Here is a 27,929-nt window from a genome sequence, read left to right as displayed (position 1 = left end):
TGGTTCTCTCCTTCCACCATGTGGGCCAGATATGGAACGCAGGTCCTTGGTGGCAAGTGCTTTTCCGCACTGAGCCATCTTGAGACAGATGTTCTCTATGTTGCCCTAGCTGATACTAAACCATCATAAGGGGGCGAAAGTATTTTCTCTCTCCTCTCCTCCCCTCCTTTCCCCTCTCTTCCCTCTCTTTCTGTGTCTCTTTTTTGAGATCTTATTATCTGTAGACAAGGGCTGCCTTAAACTCAATGTGTAGCTGGAGCTGACTTTGAACTCCTGATCTTCCCGCCTTCACCTCCCAAATGGTGGTGAGAGTCACTGTGCTGGGCGAATTCTAGTTTTAGTAACTCCGAAGAAGTGAAGGGTCGCTGGGTTTCCTGAGTGGCCGATCTGACAGCCAACCAGCAGGCGGCACCACGGAGCCGGACAGCGGCGCTGCAGATGTGCCTCTCTAGGCCAAGAGAACGGAACCAGAGAGTCGGCGATAGGAAGTCGAGGTGGCGATTAGCCCAGCGTCTCTGGAGGCTGGATTGGTCGCCTGGTCTGTGTGTTCTCTAGCCGGACTCTGCAGGCCAGGCTGGCGGTGCATGGAATCCAGGACTCGAGCGGAGACAGGATGCTTGCAGACGGCGAGATCGGCGAGGTGCCGGCAGCCCCGGTGAGGCGTCCCTGGAAACCCGGGAGAGGGACGCTGGTGACCCTGTGAGGTGGCACAGACCCCCCCCCAATCCTCTGACATTGTCCCCGCCTGGGTGACTTGGAAGCGTGTGGAAGTGGTTCCCATGGTCTGAGGCAGTCACGGGCGTCCCAGGGGAGGTAGTCCTGGGGCAGTGTCCGATGTCCCAGAAGGTGACAGTTTTGAGAGTTGGCGGGAAGGTGGCCTTGGTGTCCGGGCAGGGTAATTCGGACCCTGGGGAGGTGGTCCAGACCTGTGGGAAGGTGGCAGAAGTGTCGGGCATGCCCCTGACAGTGGCGCCTAGGACTTCTCCGCCCGTCAGTACAGGACCTTTTGGAGCTCTATATGAATTCCACTTACTTCAGTCTAACTTGTTCGCCACACCTGTTTTTCTGCCAGCGCTGCCCCGAGAGCGGTGACGAAACGAAGAACACAGAGGAGACAAGTAAGCTGGCTTCAAACCCTCAGTTCTTTTTGTCTAGCTGTCCTTCGAAGCTCGCTCTTTCAGTCTGCAAAAGAGGTTTCTTAGCCGACTCCCTGTTAAATGGAAGGTTTTTTTTTTCTCTCCTGTACTATGCTTAAACAGTAATAAATATTAGTTATCTTTGCACGTGGACTTTTGTCTCTCTAAGACTATAAAATATGGAAAGAGCACTTTGACACTCTTAACTAGTGACTGGTTTGACTTCTGGTACCTGTCATTTTAATGAACCATCAGCCCGTTATCAGATATTTGGAGGGAGTAATGCTGGTCACTGTGACTGGGTTCAAGGAAGAGGTTTGATAATCGCTTAATTATACTTTTGCCTCCAGCCAATATGCAATTAAAACTTCGTCCTGGCTTTGCCCTTGCCCACAGTGGTTCAGTTAACTGCTGTGCAATGGTGAAAGCTCTTTTTAAAAAATAAAAGGGGGAAGATAATAAATATATAATAATAAAAATCTGCCAAGCCAGGTGTGGCTCAGGTGTGAAATTCCAGCCCTTAGGAAGCTGAGGCAGGAGGATTCCCATGATTTGGAGATCAGTTTAGGTCATAGAATTAGACTGTATCTTTTTGGCTTTTCACTCTTTATTTATTCTTTAATTATGTGCACTATAATTAGGCCAAACTTTTCTTTTTAAAATTTAAGTTATTTTTTAACGGTGTTTTTGTTTCATGTATGTTTGTGGACTGTGTATGCCTCGTGCAAGGGGAGGCCAGAGAGGCTTCAACTTCCCTGGAATTGGAATGACAGATGGTTCTAGGCTGCTGTGTGCATGCTGGGAATCCAGTCCTGGTCCTCTGCAAAAGCAACAAGAGCTATTATTTCTTTAGTCTGTCTTAAGAAACCAAAAATAAAATCAAGTGTGGTGGTGGATGCCTGTAATCCCAGCACCCAAGAGGTGGAGGCAGGAGGATTAGACATTGAAGTTAAAGTCATCCTTGATTTCTACATGGCAAGTTTGAGACTAGCCTGGGATACATGAGATCTTTCTCAAAAACAAATAAGCAAACATAAATAGATAATAAAAATCTCTGTGTAATTTTGAAGGATCTCATGTGCTTAAGAATGCAGAATGCACCTTTAAGTCGTTAGACCTAATGGGTGTGGGTTCTGTTGTTTCAAGTGGAGGTGGGATCAGCCACCTAAGACACAGAGCTCAAAGCTGTGATATACACCACAACTCATTGGCTTTATTTATGGACGATTCTTAAGAAGATAAGGAGTTCAGGATGGGAGTGCGGTTGGATTATTCTGTTTTGTGAAACACCGTGTCTTACGTATCCCAGGCTGGTTTTAAACTAGCTACGTAGCTGAGGAGGATCCTGAACTTCCCATCTGTGTGTCAGACATCACTAAAGTTTACATACAGAAAAGCAAGTCTGTTAACACATGGAGAAGAGAATAAGAAGAGTTTGGACTGAAAGCGAGGACACGTGAATGTTAGTCTCATTTTATAACCTTTATAGGCTGAGGCTGAGCCTTGCTTTATTTCTCCTACCAGTGGCCTCTTGCTCCTCATGTCTGTAAACTTAATTTTTCTTGTTTTATAAATAAGCTTTTTTTTGTTTCATTTTATTTAGAAAGAGAGAGAGTGTGTGTGTGTATGAGTGTATGTCGGTAGCATTGGCTGTGTGTGTGTGTGTGTGTGTGTGTGTGTGTGTTAGGCATGTACATGACATTGTTTTTGTGTGTGTGCATGTATGTGTGTTAAGCATGTACATGACATTGTGTGTGTGTGTGTGTGTGTGTGTATAGGTAGGCATGTACATGACATTGTGTGTGTGTGTGTGTGTGTGTGTGTGTGTATGTGTATAGGTAGGCATGTACATGACATGGTGTGTGTGTGTGTGCATATGTGTTTTAGGCATGTACATGACATGGTGTATGTGTGTGTGTGTGTATAGGTAGGCATGTACATGACATAGTGTGTGTGTGTGTGTGTGCATGTGTGTGTTAGACATGTACATGACATTGTTTGTGTGTGTGTGTGTGTGTGTGTATAGGTAGGCATGTACATGACATGGTGTGTGTGTGTGTGCATGTGTGTGTTAGGCATGTACATGACATGGTGTGTGCGTGGCGATCAGAGGACTTGTGAGTTAGCTCTTTTCTTCCACTGTGTGGCTCCTGGGCATCAGACTTAGGATATCAGGCATGGTGGAAGAAACCTTTACCTGTTGAGCCATGTTGCTGGCTAATTCATTTTTAATTTATTGATTCGTTATTTTTGCAGAGCTGAGTGAATATGGGTTTTTGCTCAGGGTGGGCTCTACAGTGAGCTACATGCTCAGCACCATTTTAATTTCTGTAAGTTAAATGGAACAAAGGGAAGAAATGTTTTCTGGAGTAAGGAGATGAGAGAGAGACAGAATACTTGGCAGCTAACACATGTTATGTGATTGTTTTACACTTTGTGTTTGTGTGTATACACGTGTGTATGTGCACATCTCAGGACACATAATGTACCGAAGTTGTCTCTACACGGTGTGAGTTCCGGGGATTGAATTCAGGCCATCAGACTTTTCAGCAAGTCCTTTACTGAAGAGCCATCTTGCTGGCCCTGTAATGTTTCTGTTGTTTTTACTTATTTATTTATTTATTACATTAAATGTGTGTGCGTGCGTGCGTGTGTGCACTTGCACTGTATATGTGTGGGTGTGGGCCTGCCATGGCTTGAATGTGGAGACAGTTTTCCTGATTTATATTTATTTAACCCTTTCTATGGTTTCTGGTTGAAATCAGGTTGTAAGATTTGAAAGGCATGCACCTTTGTTTCTGAGCCATCTCTCTCATCCTGTAACTGGTGTTTTTCGTAGGGTCATAGACAGTCTCACTAGGTAGTTAAAGCTGGCCTTGAATTTGTGTCAGCCCTCCTTCAGCCCCCGAGTGCTGGCTCAGGTAGGTATGAGCCACCGTGCTCTGGTATGTTCTGTTACTTGTACGTAAGTATTTAGACAGTATCTCATACTTACATTTCCATTCAGGCACATCTTCATTTAGATTCTGATAGAGAGCTTACCCAGCATGCTCAGTGCACTAGGTCAGCACCAGGCACTGCATAAGCCAGTGTGGAGGAGCACATAGTCCCAGCCAGCACCGGGAAGGGTCAGAAGGTCAGGATCATCCCCAGCTATATAGGGAGACCCAATCTCAAAACCAAAAATTAAACTGAAATATGTGTGTGTGTGTGTGTGTGTGTGTGTGTGTGTACACATGCACAATTTAAAAAATTAGCAGCTACTTTGAAAAGAAACCATTTGACATAGACCATTACTGGGAGAAGAAAGCTTAGGAAGCCAAACGTGAGTCATGTGTCCCTCAGCTCTGCCAGGAAGCTCTCATGAAGCTTTTCTGAGGTGCAGCATCACCTAGAGTCTAGTGAAGCATCCTGTGATACTGGAAGAGCCTGCAGCATGAGGGCTGGTTCAAAGGAAAGATCAGCTTTTAAGCCCAGAGTAACTACAAGAATTTCTAACCTGAGATAAGGGTAAAGTTAACAGCCGTCTCTGCTTTCTCTCTGCATCCTTTGGCTTTCTTTTGTTATCATCATTGCTTTTATTTTATGTTCATTGGTGTCTGCCTGCATGTGTATCTGAGGGAGGGTGTTGGATCCCCTGGAACTGGAGTTACAGAGTTGTGAGCTGCCATGTGGGTGCTGGGAATTGAACTGGGGTCCCCTGGAAGAGCAGTCACTGACCAGTCTCTTCACATTACTTGTTTTAATGATTAGTAAATGCTGTCCTCTGTTGCCTTCTTCTCTAACCCTAACCCTAACTTTGCAATAAATAAAATGTGTTTTTAAAAGTCTTATCTGGGGCTGGAGGGATGGCTCAGTGGTTAAGAGCACTGGCTGCTCTTCCAGAGGTCCTGAGTTCAAATCCCAGCAACCACATGGAGGCTCACAACCATCTGTAATGAGATCTGATGCCCTCTTCTGGTGTGTCTGAGACAGTGACTGTGTACTTACACATAATAAATGAATATTTTTTAAAAAGTCTTATCTGTACAGGTTTTTATGTATGGGATACCATCTTTGTTTTTTTTTTTTCAATATGTTCCAGTAACAGATATTTCAATATTGTTTTTTATATTTAAAGGCAGAGCAGCCCTTTGATTCTAGATCATTGTTATGGTTCTTTATCAACTTTGAAAAGTATTGTCACACTTAAACTCCCGTAAACTGAGATTTGGGGGATTTTGCCTTGTTCTGAACATTCTCAGCCCATGAGCATCTCTGGCATTGGTTGATTAGTTGCTCTTACCATTTAGGTACTGTGTATGTGCACTCAGGTGCGTGGGTATGGGGTGAGAGGTATGGGATGGATGTGTCCTTTTTAAATGATCAGCAGGTGCTGAGAACCGAACCCACAGATGGCACATCATAGGCAAGTGCTTTCCACAGAGCTGCCTCCAGCTGGCCGCTAAGCCTCCAGTTCCCGGACCTGCGTATCTTTCTTCCAGCCTCGTGTCATAGTGCAGTGCTGCTGATCAGCTGCTTTCCCTTTCCCTAGGTGCCGTGAACACTGCAGCTCTTGCTGGCGGCGAGCAGCCCAGCCGAGGTAGCGATGACGATGAGCTTCTTCCGTATGTGTCCGCGTTCATAGAGAAGGAGGTGGGCAGTGACCTTAAGTCTTTGAAGAGACTTAGCAAACTCATAGAACAAATGACAGACAGCAAAACGAAGTTAGAAGAGCAGGTAAGTGTGAGCCTCAGTACAGCTCTGTCATGGAAATGTTTATACGTTCAAGGCCAGCCTCAGCTATAGGATGATTTCAGACCACCCTGGCTTCCATGGAACCTGTCATAAAAAAATAACAAAAAACTGAGAGGGAACTGTAAGAATGATTGCTTCTGAGTGCTGTCTGAAAAGTTATTTTCTTCTGCTTTTATACATCTTCAGGGTTTCATTTTACTACAAACATATACTTTTATTTTTAAAAACCCAACAAAAATAATTTAAGCTAAAGGTAAGGTCTTTATAAAGTTGCAGAACTTTGTCAAAGGGAAAACATTTCATCATATAAGTAAAAAATTAGGGGGCTGGAGAGATGGCTCAGTGGTTAAGAGCGCTGACTGCTCTTCCAGAGGTCCTGAGTTCAATTCCCAACAACCACATGGTGGCTCAACCATCTGTAATGGGATCAGATGCCCCCTTCTGGTGTGTCTGAAGACAGCTACAGTGTTTTTATATATAATAAATTAGTAAATCTTTTAAAAAATTTTAAAAAGAAATTAATTTGTATGAGCCAGCTCTGGATATGTGGGTTTGGTGTGTCTTTCTGCTCTCCCCATGTGTTGAGTTAGGTTGAGTTAGGACTCCACACCTCTCTGCTTTCCTACTGGTAGTCTCTATGTGTAGCCTGATGGCTGAGCTTTTCCATTCCTGCAGGGCTCTGCTGGAGGATATCACACTCCTGAATGAATCAAGGCTGGCCCAGTCTGTGGCCTGCCACTGCAGCTGTCTTTGCCTCACTGTGCGATCTTATATTGTCCTCAGTCATCCTGAAGTCTCCTCACGTGACTCCCTGAGTGACCAATATGCCGTTACCTCCTCTGTAACATGAGTGTGGATTTAACAGTCTATCCTATATTTCCAAACTTATTTATAATCCTTTTTACCTTTTCAGAGGTAAACTTGTTTTTTTTTTTTTTTGTTTGTTTGTTTGTTTTAAACAAGGTCCCAGATGAGCCTTTAATTGTGTAGCAGAGAAGGGCCGTGGACTTCTGATCTTTTTCCTTCCAGCTCTAGGGTGCTAGGATTTTCAACGTGTACCACCAAATTGTGTGCCCAGGGATCAAACTCAGGGCTTCTTGTATGCAGGGCAAGCACACTGCCAAGCAGGAACTCAGGGCAGGCACCTGGAGACAGGAGCTGATGCAGAGAGCCTGGAACCTTCACATGGGTCCAGAGATTAGACTTGGCTTATTCTGCAAATGTCTTACCTGCTGAATTCCCACCTACTACCCCTGGCCTTTAGAAATAGATCTTTTTTTTTTTTTTTTTTAAACATTTATTTATTTTTTTATCTTATGAGCACACTGTTGCAGACACACCAGAAGAGGGCACTATATCCAATTACAGATGGCTGTGAGCCACCATGTGATTTCTGGGAATTGAACTCAGAACCTTTGGAAGAACAGTCAGTGTTCTTAACCCGCTGAGCCATCTCTCTAGCCCCAGAAATAGATCTTTAATGTTCTTAGTGTATAAGTAGGTTTCATTGTGACATTTCATACATGTGTATCATTCTACTTTGCATATGCCTGCCGACCCCTGCTCTCTCTGTCCCTCCTCTCTGTTTTGTCAGACAGAGGAAACATTTCCACCCCACATGAGTCTTCCAGCAATACCAAGCCAATACCAAGGCAGCCTCACACTCTAGCTCCTTCCCGGCACCATGGCAGCCAGTGGCCTTAGTTTGCTTTGAAATTTTGTCCTTTGCTTCGCTACCAGTCCTGTCTTCTCAGTAGACAAACAAATAGGTCTTTCCCATAAAACAACCCAACTCCTTTCCTTCAATTTTAAGTAGGCATCTATTCATTTATTTGGCTGTTCAGCATCTTTAAAGAGTCTTTATTACTGTTTTCCATTTTCTAGCTTGCCATTAGCTTTTTTATCCCTTTAATAAAGCTTGTTTCCCTAAAGACAGAGACTTGCTAAAGTCCAGTATCCAGCCTTGGGTCAGTTAGGGTTTCATTTTGTGAAGACACCATGACCAAGGCAGCTCTTATAAGGAAGACATTTAATTGGGACTGGCTTACAGTTCCAGAGGTTCAGTCCATTATCATGGTGGGAAGCATGGCAGTGTGCAGGCAGACTGGTGCTGGAGAAGGAGCCAAAGGGTTCTACATCTTGATCTGGAGGCAGTAAGGAAGAGACTCTGCTACACTGAATATGGAGGCTTCACACTTCCTACAAAGCCATGCCTGCTCCAAGAAGGTGTCCAGAGCTTTCTGGGGCTAGTATCCAATTATTTTTTTGTTTTTAGGACAGGGTCTCATTATGTAACTGTGACTGGCCTGGAACTCAGATGTATTCTTGCTTGCATTTGCAAAGATTTTCCTGCACCAGCCTCCTGAGTGCTGGATTAAAGATGTGTACCACCATGTCCAACTAACTTGACATTTGTAATGGAAGACTTTGAGTTCCGTTGGAACATGTTTTTGGAAAACACTTAGCTAGCATTTTATCTCATTGCTAATATTTTTGTGTGTTGTTAGGTACTTACAATTTCATCCGAGATCCCTAAAAGAATCCAAAGTGCTTTAAAAGATGCAGAGGAATCCAAACAAGTTCTTAACCAGTTGCTGGAACAGGAAACGCCTCTCTTCAGTTCCATTAACAGCCATTTGCTGACTGCTAAGCCCTGGATGGATGACCTTGGAGCCATGATCAACCAGATAGAAGAGATCGGGCGGCATCTCACGTACCTTAAGTGGGTTTCACAGATTGAGGAGCTGAGGTACGACAGCCTTGTTCTCAGGATTACAGTTTCCTCTGAGGCTGTCTCAGAGAGTGTATCTGTACTATTCCATAATTGAGTTAATTAAAAATGATAACTCTACCTTTTGTTAGGAAAATAACATTATAATGCTTATTTTGCTCTATTGTGAACGAACATAAACTTTTCAGGGAGCTTAATTTGCATTTGAAAGAAAGTAATATTAGATTGAAATTTTGTTGTTGTGTTTCATTTTTGTTTTCTGAGACAGGGTCTCTCCGTGCAGCCCTGGCCATCCTGGAATTCACTCTGTAGACCAGGCTGGGCTCTGTAAATTAAAATTTTAAGGCTAAGCAGTTGCATTTTGAACACATAGTAAAAACTACTATTTCTAATGCTAGATTTCCCTGAGTATGATCGCCAGGATTCCCACTAATATTTAGAGCTGTCAAGTATTGAACTGTTGTTTCATCACTAGAACTTGGTTTTTTTTTTTTAAATTAAGATTTATTTATTAATTTTATTTATATAAGTACACTGTAACTGTTCTCAGACACACCAGAAGAGGACATCTGTTCCCATTACAAATGGTTGTGAGCCACCATGTGGTTTGAACCTGGCTACATTTGTACATTTTTAAGCACAATGGTCTTTATTTAATTTAAGAAACATTTAATTTGGAATACATTTTTTATGTATATATGGTAACGATGGTGCAAAGTAGAGAAAGACTGAAGGGTAACGCCCTCACTGTCCCAGCTGCTGGTTACATCATCCAGGGACTGTGACTCCTGAGGGAGAAGTCCTGCCTGCAGGAGTGTGACACAGCTGTCCTCAGGAGGACAAGGAGGGGTGGAGGAAAGCATATGAAACACTGGCTCTTAGGGTGTTAAAGGAGGGGACTCCGTGTTCCTGCAGATGTGACTGTTGGATGAAATAAGTAGTCAACCCATGGTAAACCCATGGTAATTCTTCATTCTACCTTAGATGTAATTTTATGTCAACAATGAAGGAGAAAGTTCTTCTGAGCTTAAAACTATTCCAGAGAGAGATTTGGGTGCAGCACGGTGCTTGCTATGCAAGCATAAACATCTGAGTTCAGTCTCTAGTACCTGAACTAAAAACAGGAGACAGGAGGGTTCCGTAAGCTTGCTGGCCAGATGGACAGTCTAGACTCTAGACTCCAGATGAACTGGTGAGCTCCAGGATCAATAAAGAGAGCCTGTCTCAGAAGTAAGGTAAAGAGTGATTGAAAAAGATACCCGACATGGACCTCAAGGTACACACACCACACACCATACATGCACACACACATACCACACACACCATATACACACATGCACACACATACACCACACCACACACACACCATATACACACATGCACACACATACACCACACCACACACACACCACACATACACACACACACCACACACACCATATACACACATGCACACACACACCACACACACCATATACACACATGCACACACACATACCACACACACCATACATGCACATGCAAACGCACACCACACCACACACACACCATACATGCACACACACATACCACACACACCATATACACACATGCACACACATACACCACACCACACACATACCACACATACACACACACATACCACACACACCATATACACACATGCACACACACCACACACACACACACACACACACACACACACACTCCCCCCCCCAGAAACTCTCATTAACCTGTGTTCTGCTCTGCTCCGCAGTGATAACATTCAGCAGTACCTGATGACCAACAGTGTGCCAGAGGCAGCCTCCATCCTGGTGACCATGACAGAACTGGACATCAAGCTTCAGGACTCATCCTGTACTCATCTTCTTAGTTTCGTGAGAGCCACAGTTAAATTCTGGCATAAAATTCTCAAGGACAAGCTCACCAGGCAGGAAAGATGTCATGTTAACTGCTTTCTGACGAGCATTTGTTAACGTAATGGATTGTATGAAACCTTGTTTCTTTTGTGTTCCAGTGATTTCGAGGAGATTTTAGCACAGCTTCACTGGCCATTCATCTCACACACCCAGTCCCCTGTGGGCCTCAGCCGGCCTGCCAGCTCCCCGGAGGTGTATGCTAACCTGCAGACACTGTTTTGTCAGCTGTTGAAACTACAGGCCTCGTATCTTTGTTGGAGGGGAACTTTACTCAAACTCCTGACGGTAGTCTGTGGTCAGTGAGGGACGTGTGCTGGGCTCATGACAGAGTGGTGGAGGGGGCGTGAGGCAAGACAGATCGACCGACAGATCAACCTCCACGGTCAGGAGAGAAAGATGTGCAAGTGGCCTTGTAGCCAAAGTACGGGTCCTGGGTTAGACTTGAGGTGTGACTGCCTATTGGAGATTATGTATCAGCTTTGAATTGTCTGGAAACAGCAGAGCTAGAAAACAGAGCTCTGTGTCTTAGCCAGGGTTCTACTGCTGTGAAGAGACAACATCACCACGGCCCCCCTTATAAAGGAAAACATTTCCGAGGCTGACTTGGTTTCGGAGGTTCTGTTCATTGTTGTCATGGTGGGAAGCATGGCAGCATCTGAGAGCTCTACATCCAGATTGGCAGCCATAAGGAAGAGAGAGACACTGGGCCTGGCTTGAGCATCTGAAACCCCAAGGCCCCAGTGACATGCTTCTTCCAACCAGGTCACACCCCCTAATAGTGCCACTCCCTATGGGCAAGCCTGTGGAGCCATTGCCATCCAAAGCAGCCCCACAGCTGCCCCATGTTGGCGATCCATCCGGGTCATTTTGGACAGGAAACCCAATCAGCAGTGGGAGGGACCTGAGTACCAGAGTATTGGAGAGATGGTTGCTTAACTCGACTTCCTGAATACTGACTGATTCTGAAGACATTTTGTGTTGTCACTGATTGTTTAATGCATGAGTATGTGTGCCCATGGAGGTCAGAAGAGGGCATCAGAGCCCTTGGTACTATAGTTAAGGATGATGGTGCGCCAGCATGTGGGTGCTAGGAATTGAACCCGAATCCTCTTGCAAGAGCCACAAATGCTCTTAAGTTGTCACTTCTCCAGCCCCTAAACACCATTTTAGTGAGTTCAAGTTCAGTATAAAGTTACATTTTGCATTATTTGTATTAAACCTTTTGCTAAGTATTATTACATTAGATGAAAGATTTTATTGTGTGTGGGGGTGTACTTGTGTGTTTAAATATGACTTTGATTCTTTTTCCTTGACTTGCCTGTGTCAGAGATGAATTATTGACTGAGCCAAAACAACTCCCAGAAAAATACAGTCTTCCTGCCTCTCCTTCTGTGATCCTGCCCATCCAGATCATGCTGGTTCCCCTTCAGAAGAGATTCAGGTACCACTTCAGAGGCAGCCGTCAGACCAACGTCATCAGCAAGGTGTGCTTTGCCAGAGCCTGTGCGCTTGGTGTTCTCTTCTCTCTGTGCTTTTGCTTCTGTGTTTGAGACAGGTCTAAGGAGAGCTCTGGCTGGCCTCAGACTCACACTCCCTCTGCATCTGCCTCCCAAGTGCTGGGATCATGCCACAGTGTCCATTTTACCCTGAGTTTTCATTAATGGTGAATGTTCCCTGTGCCTGGATTTTTACTTGATTAGCTTAAAGACCTGTCCTTATTATCACGTTTCTGTTTTCCCTTCTCAGTTCCTGCCTCATAGCTGCTCTTTGTGAACATGACTGGGGCTTAGGCTGACAGGCTGTCAGAATCCACACTGCCTTTGGGACATTATCACATTTGCATTTGGGTGTGCAGGCTTTATGGACCAGACTTAACTGTACAGACCGCTCCTGCAGACAGAGAAATAGAGAGAAGTGGGTTGCACAGGACAGAGCATGGCCGTTGAGTACAGGTACCAGTGCCAGAGTGGCTCGTGGCTGCAGAGGACGTCGTGGTAGGAAGTTCGGGAATCGGTCCCAGTGCAGTCTGCCTGTGTTTTCCTGTAATTACAGTCTCCTAGGGTGTGGGGGCTGTCTGTTCTTGCTGTTTGCTGCAGCCGATGTGTCCGGAGCAGGGCTCACTGAGTATTAAGGTCACAGCAGGTATATACAGGCCATTTGAGTGGATTCAGTGGCAGTAGTTTCTGTTTGTGCTTTATGGGTCTTCTGTGTTGTATAGAATGTTGTTAGAAGAGCAGAATCATTTAGTACTCACTAAGTAGTCAGTGAGGCAAAGCATAAACTGAGCATTCGGCAGGCAGTAACAGGATTTAGTGTAAGACAATTCTGGGTTGTGTTGGCTCTTTTTGAAGATGTGATCCTAACAAATGTAGTGCACCGTCACCGAGACAGTCCTTGAGGTTGGGTGCAGCTCTTGTTTGTATCCCCAACATTTAGAACACAACCCGGGCCTTGCACATGCTAGACAAGCGCTCTATCCCTGCGTTAGCGCCCCAGCCGAGTATATGGCTGCAAGTTGTCGACTAGAAAGTCTTAACTGCTTACAGAATCTACTCTAAAGATAATTTAAATGCTTTATTTGGGGCGGGTGGCATGGCCCAGTGGGTGAAGCCACATACCTCCGAGCCTGCCAGCTTGAGTTTGGATCCCCAGGACCCACGAGGTGGCAAGAGAAAAGTGACTACCAAAGGCTGTCATCTGCTTACCACCCGTACACGGTGGCATGTGTGCGCCTGTACACACACATCCATTCAAACATGCACACACACAGAGAAAAATGTAAGGAGTCTAAGTGCTTCGTACCTTTTCCTTCACGTAGTCATGCACACTTTAAGGCTTAGGTATATTTGTAATTAGAACAGTTGACACTTTTCCCCTTACTCTATCTTTTGAAAAGAGAAGGCAGAAGAAAATCATGCTTAGAAACTATTTGGGGAAGCAGCTGAGTCCCAGTAGAACACTTGTTCAGCGCACAAACATGAAGCCCAGTTTGGCCCCCAGCACCACATACATCAAGTCCTAGCTCTAGAAAAGTAGGGACAAGAAGATCTAAAGTTCGTCACCCCCAGTTACATAGAGACCTTGGGCTACATGAGATGCTGTCTCAGAACCTTTGTTGGAATGCCTCTCCATGCTAGGTTTGGAGGGCTTTAAAACATTGTCCTCTTTGTGTGTAGGTCAGGGCAACAGTCTGTGAGAGTTGGCTCTCTCCCTCCACCATGTGGATTCCAGGGAGCAAGCTCAGGTAGTCAGGCTTGCTGGCAGGCTGTTTACCCGTGTCGCAGTCTGGCTGGCGTGGCTTTTTTCTGCTTCTTGTGTTTTGCTCTAAAATCAGGGCTTTGCGTGTGTTGGGCTGATGCTTGTTTTTAAGTGTCAGAGCAACTTTTCTTCATTATTGCGCTTACACCCTCTCTTCCTCGTTTCTGTGATGCTGGATTAAAACAGGCATTTTATAGCTAGGCCAGTGTTATACCACGAAGCCACACTTAACCCCAATGTGGTTTGGGTTTTTTTGTTGTTGTTTGTTTGTTTGTTTTAAGATTTATTTATTATGTATACAGCATTCTGCCTGCATGAATGACTGCAGGCCAGAAGAGGGCACCATATCCCATTACAGATGGTTGTGAGCCACTGTGTGGTTGCTGGGATTTGAACTCAGAACCTCTGGAAGAGCAGTCAGTGCTCTTAACCACTGAGCCATCTCTCCAGCCCCAATGTGGTATTTTAAGTTATGAGTTTACTGAGTTAAGCCACATTAGTAGAATTTTCCATGAAAGTATATTGGAAAACATTTGACTATGAAGTCTTTTGTGAGTTTGAAGTGCAAGGGTAAGAATTCTTTTCTTACATATAGGAATTTTCCATTTTTTTGTGTCTGTTTATAACTAAGTGCATTTAATTAGAACTTTCCATCACCATAGAATAAATAATTTTCTCTTTCCCTCAGCCTGAATGGTACTTGGCTCAGGTACTTATGTGGATTACAAACCATACTCAGTTTCTGGATGAGAAGATTCAGCCAATATTGGATAAAGTGGGCTCTCCAGTAAATGCAAGGGTAAGAAGCTGGGCCCTGTGCGTTTGCGCTTCCTTCGAGTCCTCCAGGGCACAGTCTCTCCCTCACTGTGCCTTTCTTTCAGCTTGAGTTCTCTCGAGGCCTTGTGATGCTCATTCTCGAGAAGCTGGCTTCGGATATTCCTTGTCTGCTCTATGATGACAGTCTCTTCTGTCACCTGGTGGATGAGGTGCTGTTGTTCGAAAGGGAGCTGCACAGCGTTCATGGCTACCCTGGCACATTTGCCAGCTGTATGCACATTCTGTCGGAGGAAACCTGTTTCCAGAGATGGTTGACTGTGGAGAGAAAATGTAAGTGCTCCTGTGGTTGCTGAGTCAGGGCAGGGGCTGTCTTGAGGCTTTTGGTTTGTTTGTCTTTGTTGTTTGCTTGCTTGCATTTTGTTTTGGCTTTTAGACAGGGCCTCATTATGTAGCCTTGGCTGGCCTGAAACTCTCTGTATAGACCGAGTTGGCCTCAAAGTCATTGAGATCCGCCTGCCTTTGCCTCTCAAGTGCTAGGATTAAGTGTATGTACCACCACTGCTTGGCAGTGGCTGGGTTTGGCATGTAAAGTTTTGGGGTTTTGTTTTTCTTACAGCTCTGAGTAGGAACTACAGGTGCCTAATCTTTCCTGGGCAGGATCTACGGAATTACCTTTAAAGACAGTCCTCTTTCCACAAGACTTCAGTTTGTTTGTTTCTTTGTTTTTGGAACTATAGTCTACACATTGGAATGTTGAGCCAGTAGAAGATATTGGTGTTTTGTAGATTTTTGCCACATACGATTTCTAATTCTGATTGGGTACTTTTGGATGTGCCACGTCTAGTCAGCATGGCTATTGTGAGGATTTGAGAGGAGGAAGAATAAGGCATCTTATTTAACTCTGAAATAGACATTTTAAATATAGCGTGATTAAATGTATTTTGTATGAAACAAATAGTTCCTAAGAGAAGTGTAAGTTGATTGAAAGATGAACTAAGTCCTGGACTGACCCTTCTTGCCTCATGGCAGTTGCTCTTCAGAAAATGGACTCAATGCTCTCGTCAGAGGCTGCCTGGGTACCCCAGTATACAGACATCACTGATGTGGATGAGATGAAGGTTCCAGACTGTGCGGAAGTCTTTATGACCCTGCTTCTGGTTATAACTGGTAAGCACTGGCCTTTTCACATTCGATGCTAGTCTAGAGTTAAGCTTCTACTCTGGGCACAGGGGCACACATTGCAATCTAGCCTGTGAGGTAGACGCAGGAGAACTGCACTCAAGACCAGTCTCAGCTCCAAAGCAAGTTTGGAGTCAGCCTGGGGCACATGAGACCCTTTCTCAGAAAATGAAAGCAAATGGAGTGAACAAAGGGCCCAGGAACTGCAGTGAGTTTGAGGTTGATGGGATTACTCAGCAGGCATGAACGCTCTTACAGAAGACATGGCCAGCCCCCAGCTATGTCCTACTGTGGCTCCAGCTCTGGGGAGCCAGTGACCTCTTGACCTCCTCAGGCACCTGGCATGCACGTACGTAAAAATAACCCTTAAACAGTAGTATGTGTCACATGTCCCGAGTTTTAAGTCGTCAATGAACAGCTGTATAGTAACAGTGTGTTCACACTAATAAAACTCGATGACAGTCGTCTCGCTTTTGACTGAGCCAGGTGTGGTAGCACCCGCCTCAAATCCCAGCTTTCTGGGAGCAGCAGGTGGAGGATTTGTGGCTTTGAGATGTGAGATCCAGGCCACCCCGACATATGGTGAGATCTTGTTTTAAAATACTAAAATAACAATAAATATTAGTAAATAATAGTAGTAATAATAATCAGGTCACCTAGATTGTGAAACCTTGTCTCAAAATAGCAACAACTTAAGATGTAAACATGGGTGTACACATGAAGGGGAAAAGTCCAGAACAAAAGCAAATAAAGTGTTAACTTTTAGCTCATTGTCATTCTTGTTGCAAGGTCCTCAAGTTTCATTTTAGTACTCTAGTTTTACAGATTTATTTTAGTTTATGTGTATGAGTTCGTGTCTCTGTGAATGTATGTACACCATAGGCATGCCTGCTGCCTGTGAAGAAGTCTTGGAGCCCCTGAAACTGGAGTTGTAGATGGTTGTGAGCCACCATGTGGGTGCTAGGACACAACCCGTGTCTTCGGCAAGAGCAGCAAGTGCCTTCTCTTCAGCTCTCTTTATTTTATTTTAAACTCTCAGCTTTATGAGTGTGAGTGTTCTTCCTGCATCACATACATGCCTAGTGCCTGTGTAATTCAGAAGTGTTTAATCCACTAGACATGGGAGTTACAGACTACTGTAAGTGATCAGTGTGGGTGTGGGAACTGAACAAATGACCTCCCCTATAGCAGGCAGTGCTCTTCCCTGCTGAGCCATCTCTCTAACCCCCATCTATTATTTATTTATTTTATGCATGTGAGTACATGTCTTCAGACACACCAGAAGAGGGCATTGGATCCATTACAGATGGTTATAAGCCACCATGTGGCTGCTGGGATTTGAACTCAGGACCTCTGGAAGAGCAGTCAGTGCTCTTAACCACTGAGCCATCTCTCCAGCCCTCGTCTATTATTTTTTAAGGGACAGAGTCTTGCTGTATTGCCCAGCTGGCTTGAGCTCTTGCTCTGAATGATCTTCCTGGCTTGGCTTTCCAGGTAGCTGGGACTAGGTGCACACTACTATGTCTAGTGCTAACCTAAACTTTAAATATTATCTTCTTGGCATTGGTTTATCAGGACTCGAAGAAGAGAGTAGAAAAATGAAGCAGTTTTAGAACTGGAGTAGTTTAGGGTTTCTCCTCAGCCAGTGTCCTTTGGCTCTGTTGGCGTGCAGCACCATGTTCTCTGACAGTAGACTGCTGCTGGCCAGGTGCCAGGAGACCCTCACTGCTGTCATCCCGCTTGGCTTCCGTCCTCTCCCGGCATTTCCCTTCTTGGGCTTTATGGTAGCCTGAAGAAGCTTCACTCCAACCCAATCAATAAGTACATATTGTGACTGTAAGAAAAATATGAAACACTTTTTAAAAAAAGGATAGCCAGACATGGTGCTGCATATATTTAATCCCAAGTATCAGAAATTTGGAGGCAGAGGCTGGAGGATCAGGGGTTCAAAACCATTCATAGCTATATAGGAAATCTGAAGCTAGCCTGGGCTGCTGAGGCCTGTCTGAAGCCCTCCTCACCTAACACTTAAGCCTCTTACTTAAGGAACAGTTATTTTAAAACACAGTTTGCTCTTTTCGAAATGAGGCATGATTTCTATATAGCAGTATATACATCTAGATCTTGAGTATACTGTTGGATGAGTCCTGACACGTGCAATTTCTTAAGACTTTACCAATGTTCAGTTGAGTTTTGTCATAAAGGCAGTAAAGCAGGGCTTTAGGGAAAACCAACTGTCATGAACAGTACCAAATCCCTTCAAGCATTTTGTTTACTTTCCCCACAGACAGGTATAAAAATCTCCCCACAGCCTCCCGGAAGCTGCAGTTCCTGGAGTTACAGAAGGATCTAGTAGATGATTTTAGGATCCGGTTAACGCAGGTGATGAAGGAGGAGACTAGAGCATCCCTTGGCTTTCGGTACTGTGCGATTCTCAATGCCGTGAACTACATCTCAACAGTGCTGGCAGACTGGGCTGACAATGTTGTGAGTTCATGTGCTTTTATAGGAAATAATATAATAGTTCCTTGATCTCTTTAGCCTTTGAAATGTTGACTCTGCTGCAAGCCAAAAAAATTACATGTTACACAGAAATCATAGTGGTGCCAGATGTAGGAGACATAAAGATATTTCTTAATCTAGTCTGAGACACTGAATCATACTAATTGTTTCATGACTTACTCTAAAGAGGGCTGGAGTTAGCTCAGTGGGGACATGTGAACATGAACTTGAGCAAAGTCTTGAGTTTGATCCTCAGGACCATAAGATGAAAGAAAGAAAAGAGGAAAACAAGCAGGCAGGCAGTGCAGCCTGTGATCTAGCTCGTGGGGACATGGATCAGGAGCCTCAGGATCATTCTTGTGACATAGTGCGTCCAGGCCAGCCTGGGTTGCGTGAGGTCCTACTTCAAAAACAAAATGAAAGGGAAGGAAGGAAAGAAAACAAAGACAGACAGAATTTCGTGGGTGACTATTATAGCATGAAATATTTTTCTTTTTTTTCCCCTTCCAACTTTGTACTCTGGAAACAGTAGTAGACTGAATGCCACCACAGAAAGTAATAATTTTACAATGATGTCAGAGTCAGTACATTTAAGTTGGTGGTGTAGTTCAGTGGTGGAGCATGGTGGGAGGTCCTAGATTCATTCCGAGCACTGCAAAGAGAAAAGTCTGGGGCTTGACTTTTTAAAAAATATCTTCAAAACAGGCCTGTCTTAGTTCCTGTTGATGTGATAAAACACCCTGACCAAAAGCAACTTTGTAGGCCATCTTCCATGGGGTCAGGACAGGGGCTCAAGGCAGAAACCTGGAGGCAGGAGCTGATGCAGAAGCCATGGAGGGGAGCTGCTAACTGGCTTGGCCCTGTGGCTTTCTCATAATTTTTTATAGCACTCAGAACCACTAGGCCAGGGGCAGTGAACACACAAAGAGCTGGGCCTTCCCGTATCAATCAGTAATTAAGAGAATGTACTACAGGCTTGCCCACAGACCCGTCTGGTGGTGCAACCGTCACCCTTTGTTTTATTTTGTTTTTTAAGATTTTTAAATTTTATGTGTATGACTGTTTTATGTGTGTGTAACGGAGTTTACCCACGATCCATTTCCCCAGCCCAAGAACTACTTAAAAAATCAAGACAAAACAAAGCTTAACCACAGTTGCATTGAAAAGAAGTAACATCTCACTTTGCAAAGTGTATTTTAAAGTAAGTCTGACTGGCAGTGGTGGTGTGTACCATAACTGCAGCACTCAAGGGCTGAGGTGGGGATTGCCGTGAGTTCTAGGCTGTCCTACACTGTCACAGGAAACAGACAGCAATCTAAATGTCCAGAGTTGGGGGCCTGCTTCCTACCGTCTCAGAGGCTCAGTCGATTCTCATGACAGGAATCCTGGCAGAAGGCAGGCAGGCACTGGAATGTGATTAGAGAGAGAGCACAAGGTAAGGGCTGAGTGTGACTGACTGACTGGGTTCTGGCTTTGGTGTTGATTTCGTCATCACCCCAAGTCCTTCAGCTGTCCTCACAGTGCTTCAGACCGTAAATGCCCAGGTAACACCATCAAAGTTCTGTTACTGCCCAAGTCCAGAGTCAGGGAAGAGAACAGCAGCACCTCAGCTTCCTTTGGTTCTGATCATCTATTGACAACCATTTGTCGCCGGGCCATGCCACACCGGGAATGTCCAACCTTTCGGAATGTTTTCCGTTGTTGGTGACAGATCTCCAGTTCTGCTGTCCGCAGTGTGGGCATCAGGGTGGATGTTGGCCATAAGGGTTTGTGTAAATGAGTGGACTGGGTGTGCCCGCTCCACAGGTCATTTCCGGTTGCATCTTCAGTTCCTGAACACGTGACCCTAGGTGACTCTGGGCTCACGACTGCAGACATGGCACTTTACCTCTCTGACTGTCAGAACTCCAGGTTTCTCACAGCCTTCAATCTGTGTCTAGAAAACCTGAGTACTTAAAGGAGCATGCTTACCAGCAGGAAATAGAGTGTCACAGGTAAAATCTGATGCATTGAGAAAAGGAAACGGGCAGGGGATGCACCCCTGGCTTTGAACAGTGGGGGTGCAGGCAATGGGGTGCCACACCTTCAAGGCTAGCTCCATCTGCAGAGCTTCAGGTTAGCCGAGACTGCATAGTACCACAGAAAACACTGCACACCGAGCAGAGGGAGGCTGAGGCAGAATGACCTTGAGTGTTAGGCTCTACTGAAATATTCATTTGAGGCCAACCTGAGCTACACAACAAGATCCAGTCTGCAAACCAAACCAGCCAAACCAAACCAAAGCAACAAACCTGCTCTGTACGGGCAGAGCCTCAAACCTCTGGATATGAGGTGGTGATGTGGCTACAGCTTCAGAGCGGGACCCACCCGGCCGCTCTGAAGACAGTGGGTGGGATTGTAAGTGCAGCAGTTCCTGCTCAGGACAGGCAAAGGCCAAGGGAAACACTGTTTACAGAAAAATGCACACATCGTGCTCAACAACAGGATGCATGATAGATACAAAATGGAAACAATCTAAACACTCATCAGCAAAAACAGATACAACGTAGCACAGTCACGATGTGCTGGGGGGCAATAGAAGCACGGGGCGCACACTTAGTGCATGCTGTGGCACTGAGAGGAGTTGGTCATGAAGAATAGAACTTCATATGGTTCCACTGGAAATGTCCGTGATGGCTGAATCCATAGGCAATAGGTTAGTGATTGGCTGGAGCGGACGAGTGGGAGGAAAGGGAGAGACAGACGGACAGTGGGTGAGGGATTTTGTCGGCAGGAAGTAATGGCCGTGTTTGTTCTAGAACAGTTACTACAACTACTGAGTTGTAAAAACATTCATATTGTGCATGCATATGTGTATGCGTCACGGTGCACACGTTGAGATTAGAGGACAACTTGCAGAACTTGGTCTGTCATTCCACCACAGGGGGCCCAGGGATAGCTTCAGGTCATCAGGCTTGGTGGCAAGTGCCTGTATCCACTGAGAGCCATCATACTGGTCCTGAACTGCACGTTTTATTCTGCTGAAGAATATGCAGGTTTTTGGCTTGTTTGACTTTGAGTCAGGGTCTCACGTAGCCCACACTGGCTTCAAACTCATGGTAATTTGGTGTCAGCTCCTGAGTGGGAATGCAGATGTCTGCCACCATGCCAGCCTGCTCGCGTGTGTGCGTGTGTGTGTGAATGTGTGTGTGTGCGTGTGCACATGTGCCCGACATACATGTGGAGGCTAGAGTTGTTTCCTTACACAATGTGGGTCCTAGGGATTGAACTCAGGTCATCGGGCTTAGCTGCAAGCACCTACTCACTTCGCCATCTCACTGGCCCTGAGCCACACACCGTAAATAAGAGAACTGTGTGACGTGGAGGTTGTGTTTTGAGATGCCCAGAGTTGTGTCAGTGAACGTAATAGCAGATGTTTGTTTGCAGTTCTTCCTGCAGCTGCAGCAGGCATCGCTGGAGGTCTTTGCAGAGAATAATGTCCTCAGTCAACTGCAGCTGGGACAGCTGGCCTCCATGGAGAGCTCCGTCTTCGACGACATGATCAACCTCCTAGAGCGCTTAAAGCATGATATGTTGACTCGCCAAGTAGAGCACGTCTTCAGAGAAGTGAAGGACGCCGCGAAGTTGTATAAGAAGGAAAGGTGCGTCCGAGCCACAGGCGCCGTTCCCACTCCAGTTTTAGCTTCTGTAAAATCCCCACTCGAGGTCTTGGAGATGGAACTTGGGGCTTCTGTGTATGGTAGCTCCAAGCGTTGGTTTTGACGGGATTGTTCTAGAATCTATTCTTTGGAAGAATTCATTCAGAAAACACAAGGGATGGTGTGGACCTCGTAGAGAGGTGGCCTGTGACCTGGGGTTCGCTTGTCACTCAGTTTACAGTGCTGGTGCCCTGTGCCTGTCATGCCTTTCACACCTCTCCTGCTTCTGTACCCCACCGTGGCACCTCCACACAGTGCTGCAGCCAGTGTGGATGTAATGCTAGTTTGTGTGCTAAAATCAGAATAAGATTAACCTCTGTCTTTAGTTTTTAACTTTATAGCAATTGAATTTAGGGTATTTCCCAGGAAATAGTAGTTAAAAGCTAAAATATAAATATAGAGACATTTATTTCTGGTAGAGCCTTTAATATTAGACATTACTTTTTTTTTAATTCCAGAATTTCCTCCAGGACAGTACATTTCCTCACATTTAAAATGATTTGTTTTTGAAGGATACAGATGGTAAGGGCCATTGTTGTGAAGGTTATTTGTTTGTCCAGGTGGCTGTCCCTGCCGTCTCAGTCTGAACAGGCAGTGATGTCTCTGTCCAGCTCGGCCTGCCCACTCTTGCTGACCTTACGGGACCGTCTACTTCAGCTGGAGCAGCAGCTGTGTTTCTCCTTATTCAAAATTTTCTGGCAGATGCTTGTCGAGAAGCTGGATGTGTACATCTATCAGGAAGTAAGTCATGGGCACTGGGGTGGTGCTGAGGACAGGACAGCAGCAGCTACAGTTCCGCTACCTCCATTCCCTTCCTTGCTCTTTGTTTCAGGTAATCCTCGCTAATCACTTCAATGAAGGAGGAGCGGCCCAGCTGCAGTTCGACATGACGAGGAACCTGTTTCCCTTGTTCTCTCACTACTGTAAGAGACCGGAAAACTATTTTAAACAGTAAGTCCAGTGTCCAGCCATAAGGATCCGTGTATCCAAACGCTAGAGGATTTGGCTTCTTTCTAACAATTTCAGAGTTTCGTTGATATATTTTGCAATAGCGTCAATTAAAATCTGGAGCTGGAGAGGTGGCTCAGCAGTTACGAGCACTTGAGTCTCTTGCAGAGGACTGGGGTTCAGTTCTCAGCACCCACGTGGTGGCTCACACCATCCTTAACTCCAGTTCCAGGGTGTCTTACGCTTTCTTCTGGCCTCCACAGGCATGAAGCACGCACGTGGTGCACAGACATGCATGCAGGCAAAACATACACATAAAAATTAAAATTCTAAAAAGCAACAAGTAAAACCTGAAAACATTCATTGTAGGCCTATTACATTTTCAAAACACAGGGAGATCAAAGTAGTGCTTGATACACATCTCCAGTAGGCTGATCAGAACTGGGTATAAATTTTATGTTGGACTTCCTCCTAGCATCATTACTGGGAGAGGAGATAGAAAATGATACAGGTATAATTTTGCCACCTGCAGAAAATAAGGAATCATACTTAGGTTTATTGCCTAACAATAGTCCAGAACTAGACAAAAATTAGTTTTCTTACAAGTTTAGTATTAATTTTAGCTCCAAGTATAGTTATAAACATGAGAACAGTTACTAGGAACCTAGTAAAAAATATTTAAAATTTACATTATATATTGGAAATATCCCTTTAAAACATACAAGGTTATGCTTCCAGGAAACTATGGTTGTTTCTGATTTGCTTTTCTTTTTCTGAGAAAGGTGTCATGTATCCCTGCCTGGCCTTGAACCCAGTACACAGTAGCAGAGAACAACCCTGAGCTTTTTTTTTTTTTTTTTTTTTTTTTAAATTGGACAGTGTTTTATTTTCCCTTACAATTTAATAAATACTTGATAACTGCACATGGCATAAGGCTGCTTGGTAGTTCAAAAAGGTCACAGTGGCGGTGTTTTCCTGACTGTGTAGTCTTCGGTAGTGAGTGGAATGACTTGTATGACATCACTGTCAAACCAGCAGGACTGCATTTATGCACCCATCGTTTTCAGGATTGTTGGTAACTTGGGCGTACTTTCCCCAAATCACCTTGCCTCCTTGTGTCACGAGGCCCAACTCGCTCACATTCACTTCAATAACTGTGCCTTTGGTGATCACACCCAGGGTTGTATACAGTGGGGATGATGGATTCTTTTTCACACCAAGTATAGGCAGACAAAAGGTAGCTTTCAGCTCAACCCTGAGCTTTTGATCCTCTTGCCTCTGTCTTCTGAGTGCTGTGTTTACAGGTGCTCACCCCACACCCCAAAACCCCTCCCATGCTTCCTTCATGCTAAGCAAGAACCCTACCTAGTACCTCGGACCTCCAGCCCCCTTTGCTTTTATTATTATTTTTAAAGTCTAATTTTCTTTCATATGTGTGGAGTGGAGGCCGGATGACAACTTGGGAAACAGTTCTCTCCTTCTGTCATGTGGCTGCCAAGGCCTGAACTCAGGCAGGCAGCTTTACCCACAACCGTCAGACCAGCCTTCCTATTGCTGCTCAGCTTCTGAGACAGCCTCACAGTGTAGACCAGGCTGGCCTGGAGCTCATACTGGCCCTGCTTTGGCTTCCAGAGTGCTGAGATTACACCATCGTTCCCCAGCCTTTTTATGGTTTGGTTGGTCCTGTTGTCCTGCTGTCCTGCTGTCCTGCTGCTTTGCCTTTTCTGCTGCCTTCATTTTTCCTTCCTTTGCTTTTCCCCCAAATCTGAATTCTAGCTGAAACCATAGCTACATTTGGCAACCTGTTAGCATCAGAGTGCTGAGAGAAATCCTAGTGGTGTATCAAGGCAAGCCTTAATGATGTGCTAACCTGGGCCCCTTGTGTCGTCCCACCATATGTAAAGAGCCAAGTAGTCCATGGATGCCTAAGTGGCTGTGTAGACCTCTCCAAAGGTCACTAAAGGTCATTGTGGTCCTGTGGGTGGCACAAAAGAGGATCTCTTCTTTCTTGTTTTCCTACACAGTGTAAAGGAAGCCTGCATCGTTCTGAATTTGAACATCGGTTCTGCATTACTCCTCAAAGATGTCCTTCAGTCATCCTCCGAGCACATCCCTGCCACAGCGGCCTTAAATGAAGTGGGAGTCTACAAACTGGCTCAGCAAGACGTTGAGATTCTGCTTAACCTGCGGACAAACTGGCCTAACACTGGAAAATAATGTGTCTTCAAGAAAAGGGTCATTTAACAAGGACGACAGCTGGATTGAAGTTGTCTGATAAAGTTCTGAATTAATGAAACTGGACAAATGAAAACTTGGCAGAATCTTTTCTTATCTTGAGTTACATCACTACAATAAAGGCCATCCCCATCCTCCTGCTCCTGGGAAAACAAAGTAGGAAAACTCAGCTACAGCAGGGTAACTGTGTTACAAACAGAAATGCAGACATCTGAAGACAGAAGAGGGCAAAGATCAGCCTTACCTGACCTCCACTGTCTAACCAAGGGAGCTGTTGTCAAAGGCTGAATGTAGCACTACATTGTAGAAATACTTATGGGTACAAGTTGGTATGGAGGCTCCCTTTTCCAGTTTAGGAATTCAGTGTTTATATAAGAAGTACACTCTGAGCTGGAGTGGTGGAAGACACCTATAATCCCATCACTCTGAAGGCTGAGGCAGGGGGGTCACTGTGGGTTCAAGACTCTCCTGGGCAACATAGTGAGATCCTAATCTGTTTCACCAAGAAAAAATATCTTTCCATTTAAAGTATTTCTTGGTGTGTGTGTGTGTGTGTGTGTGTGTGTGTGTGTGTGTGTGTGTGTGTGTATCAGAAGCTACCTTGGGTACAGTTCCTTAAGATGTTCACCTTGTTTTAGAGACAGGCTCTGCCATCTGGACTTTGGGCAAGTCCCAGGGTTCCTTCTGTTTCTGTCTCCCCTAATTAGGTATTTCAAATGTACTATCATTTTCCCCCATGGGTTTTAGGGACTGAATTCTTTAGACTTACCTGTCAATGTCAAGTACTTTACAGATGTCAAGTCCTTCCCAGTCCCACTTCCTGTGACAATGGCTGTCTTTAGAGACCAGATACTGCCTTAGCCATTTGCCTGTGGTAATGATTATGTAGCTGATGAGATAAGAATCCTTTGTATGTGTGTTTGAGTTCTTGTAAGTGGAAGCCAAGGTTAGTGTTGGGTGTCTTCCTCTGTTGCTTTCCACCTTTTTGAGACAAGGTCTCTGTGCCTGGAGCTCATTGATTTAGTTAGACTGTCTAACCAGTGTGCTCAGGGATCTACCTGCTCTCCTCAGTTACAGACGTGTGACTGTGCCTGGCTTTTACAGGGAACTGGGGATTGGAACTTAGGTGCTTGCCAGCTGAGCCATGTCCCTGACCAGAGACAAAAAAATCTTAGGTTTTTTTCCCCTTTTCACATTTTTTTGGTCTTGGGCTATGTGAAGTGATTGTGTGTGTGTGTGTGTGTGTGTGTGTGTGTGTGTGTGTATGTTACTAGAGATCAGACTTGGAGCCTTGCTCATGTAAGGAAGGGCTCCACCACCATCCTCAGCCCAGACAGTGATTCCTTCATTAATAAATCCTCAGAAACTAAAGCTTTTACACAAACTGAGCTTAGCTGGAAGATTTCTACACCTATAAAGTTTTATTTTTTTTCCTTCTGACTTGGCATTTATTTAGTACTTTCAGCGCTGTGATATCTCAGTCTAAAACTGTTGGGCTGGGGGCCAGAGAGGTGGCTCACCTGTTAGGCTGTCCTTCCAGAGGTTTTCTAGTGAAGAGAATGAGGCCACTTCTGGAGCACCCTCCCTACCTCCATCACTGCGCCTCCTCTCCCAGGGTGAGCCTTCCCTGTCTTCGCTTCCTAATTGCAGAAAGTCGTGAGGGTGCGGAGCGGAGGGATGGCTCAGCTTGCTGTGCAAGTGTGAGGTGCTGAGTTCGAATCCCAAGAACCCATGTAAAGCTGAGCGCTGTGGCTGAATTCCATGTCTACAGCTAATTCAAGGTGGAGACGGAGAATCCTAGAAGCTCACAGGCTGTGTAGCCTGGGCTACACAGGGCAGCAGCTAACAATAGAGACAAGATGGGAGGTAAAAACTGACCCCTGAGGTTGTTCTGGGCACCCACACACACACACACACACACACACACACACACACACACACACGAGAAGGGTAGTTGTGCTCTAAATACAATGATGTTAATACTTTAAAATCATAGCATGTCATTAAAATGTTAAGAAGCTTACATATTTGAATTTATCCAGTTACTAAATGTCTATCATTGTTCAAAACCTGAAAAGAAATTACAAAGTAGAATTTCTTTCGGCTACAGTTAGAGTGGCTTGCTCCATCTGTATGTCATGTGGACCTTTATACCACACCAATGATAGGCAGCTTCTGCCAGAAACTGCCGGTGTCTCAAACCCATCCTGAAGTCCATAAAGAACAGAAGGCTTCTGCTGACTTCTCAGCTGTTCCAATAGAGAGATCAACGGCTCTCGGTGTCTCTGCAAATAAATAGTTGGGATTCATTCTTACATAAAATGAAACTGTCACAAGTACAAACAGTCCCTAAGAATAAATGCCTATGTAGAAGGTGCTGTGCCAGGCAAAGCATGCTTAAGTGGACATAACAGTGTTCTACCTCGTGTGACCTAACGTCAGTCTGGAGATGGTCTGTGGAGGAAGTGGGGTGGAGGCACCGCAGTCTCCTGCGATTCCTGGAAGAGTTCTGATTCCCCTACTGGGCATTAGATCTAAACTGGCTCCTGGCAGACCTGTGAGACAGAAAAAGGAACCGAGGCCAATGTGGTGGCTGCTTTCTCCATTCTCACAGGTGGGGGGGGGCTTTAAAGCTACACCAATTTTTCTTTTCTTGCTGATACTGAGTAGTTCAATTCAGTTTGACAAATTCATTGTATACCCCCAAGCGGATTTTCTAAAGGATAGTACTGAGTTGTGCAGATAATTGTATCGCCAGATGCTCAGACTCTTGAATGTCTATGCAGCAGCTAAGCAGGTTTGGTGTCTA

General features: G+C 45.0%; 1 protein-coding gene across 2 annotated transcripts; it reads left to right on the top strand.

Moving 5' to 3' along the window:
* The first annotated feature begins 502 nt into the window (after positions 1 to 502).
* RINT1 (RAD50 interactor 1) lies at positions 503 to 26,484 on the top strand. 2 transcript variants are annotated; one of them, XM_080936535.1, is made up of 15 exons: positions 503 to 655; positions 1,073 to 1,118; positions 5,671 to 5,855; positions 8,381 to 8,622; positions 10,361 to 10,534; positions 10,622 to 10,768; positions 11,851 to 12,007; positions 14,470 to 14,580; positions 14,663 to 14,888; positions 15,588 to 15,725; positions 18,025 to 18,224; positions 21,666 to 21,880; positions 22,498 to 22,678; positions 22,770 to 22,888; positions 24,910 to 26,484. In XM_080936535.1, exons 1-15 carry the CDS (start codon positions 614 to 616, stop codon positions 25,100 to 25,102), a joined length of 2,376 nt encoding a protein of 791 aa, XP_080792661.1. In that variant the 5' UTR covers positions 503 to 613; the 3' UTR covers positions 25,103 to 26,484. The 2 variants fall into 2 exon arrangements, with proteins under 2 accessions (XP_080792661.1, XP_080792662.1); XM_080936536.1 differs by lacking the exons at positions 503 to 655; positions 1,073 to 1,118; positions 5,671 to 5,855; positions 8,381 to 8,622; positions 10,361 to 10,534 and having other exon boundaries at positions 10,636 to 10,768; positions 11,853 to 12,007.
* Positions 26,485 to 27,929: the final 1,445 nt, after the last annotated feature.

This window comes from Micromys minutus, assembly GCF_963924665.1.
Source record: "Micromys minutus genome assembly, chromosome: 23".
NCBI lineage: Eukaryota > Metazoa > Chordata > Mammalia > Rodentia > Muridae > Micromys > Micromys minutus.
Note: the sequence above shows the minus strand (reverse complement) of the source record. Positions and strands in the feature narration are given on the sequence as shown.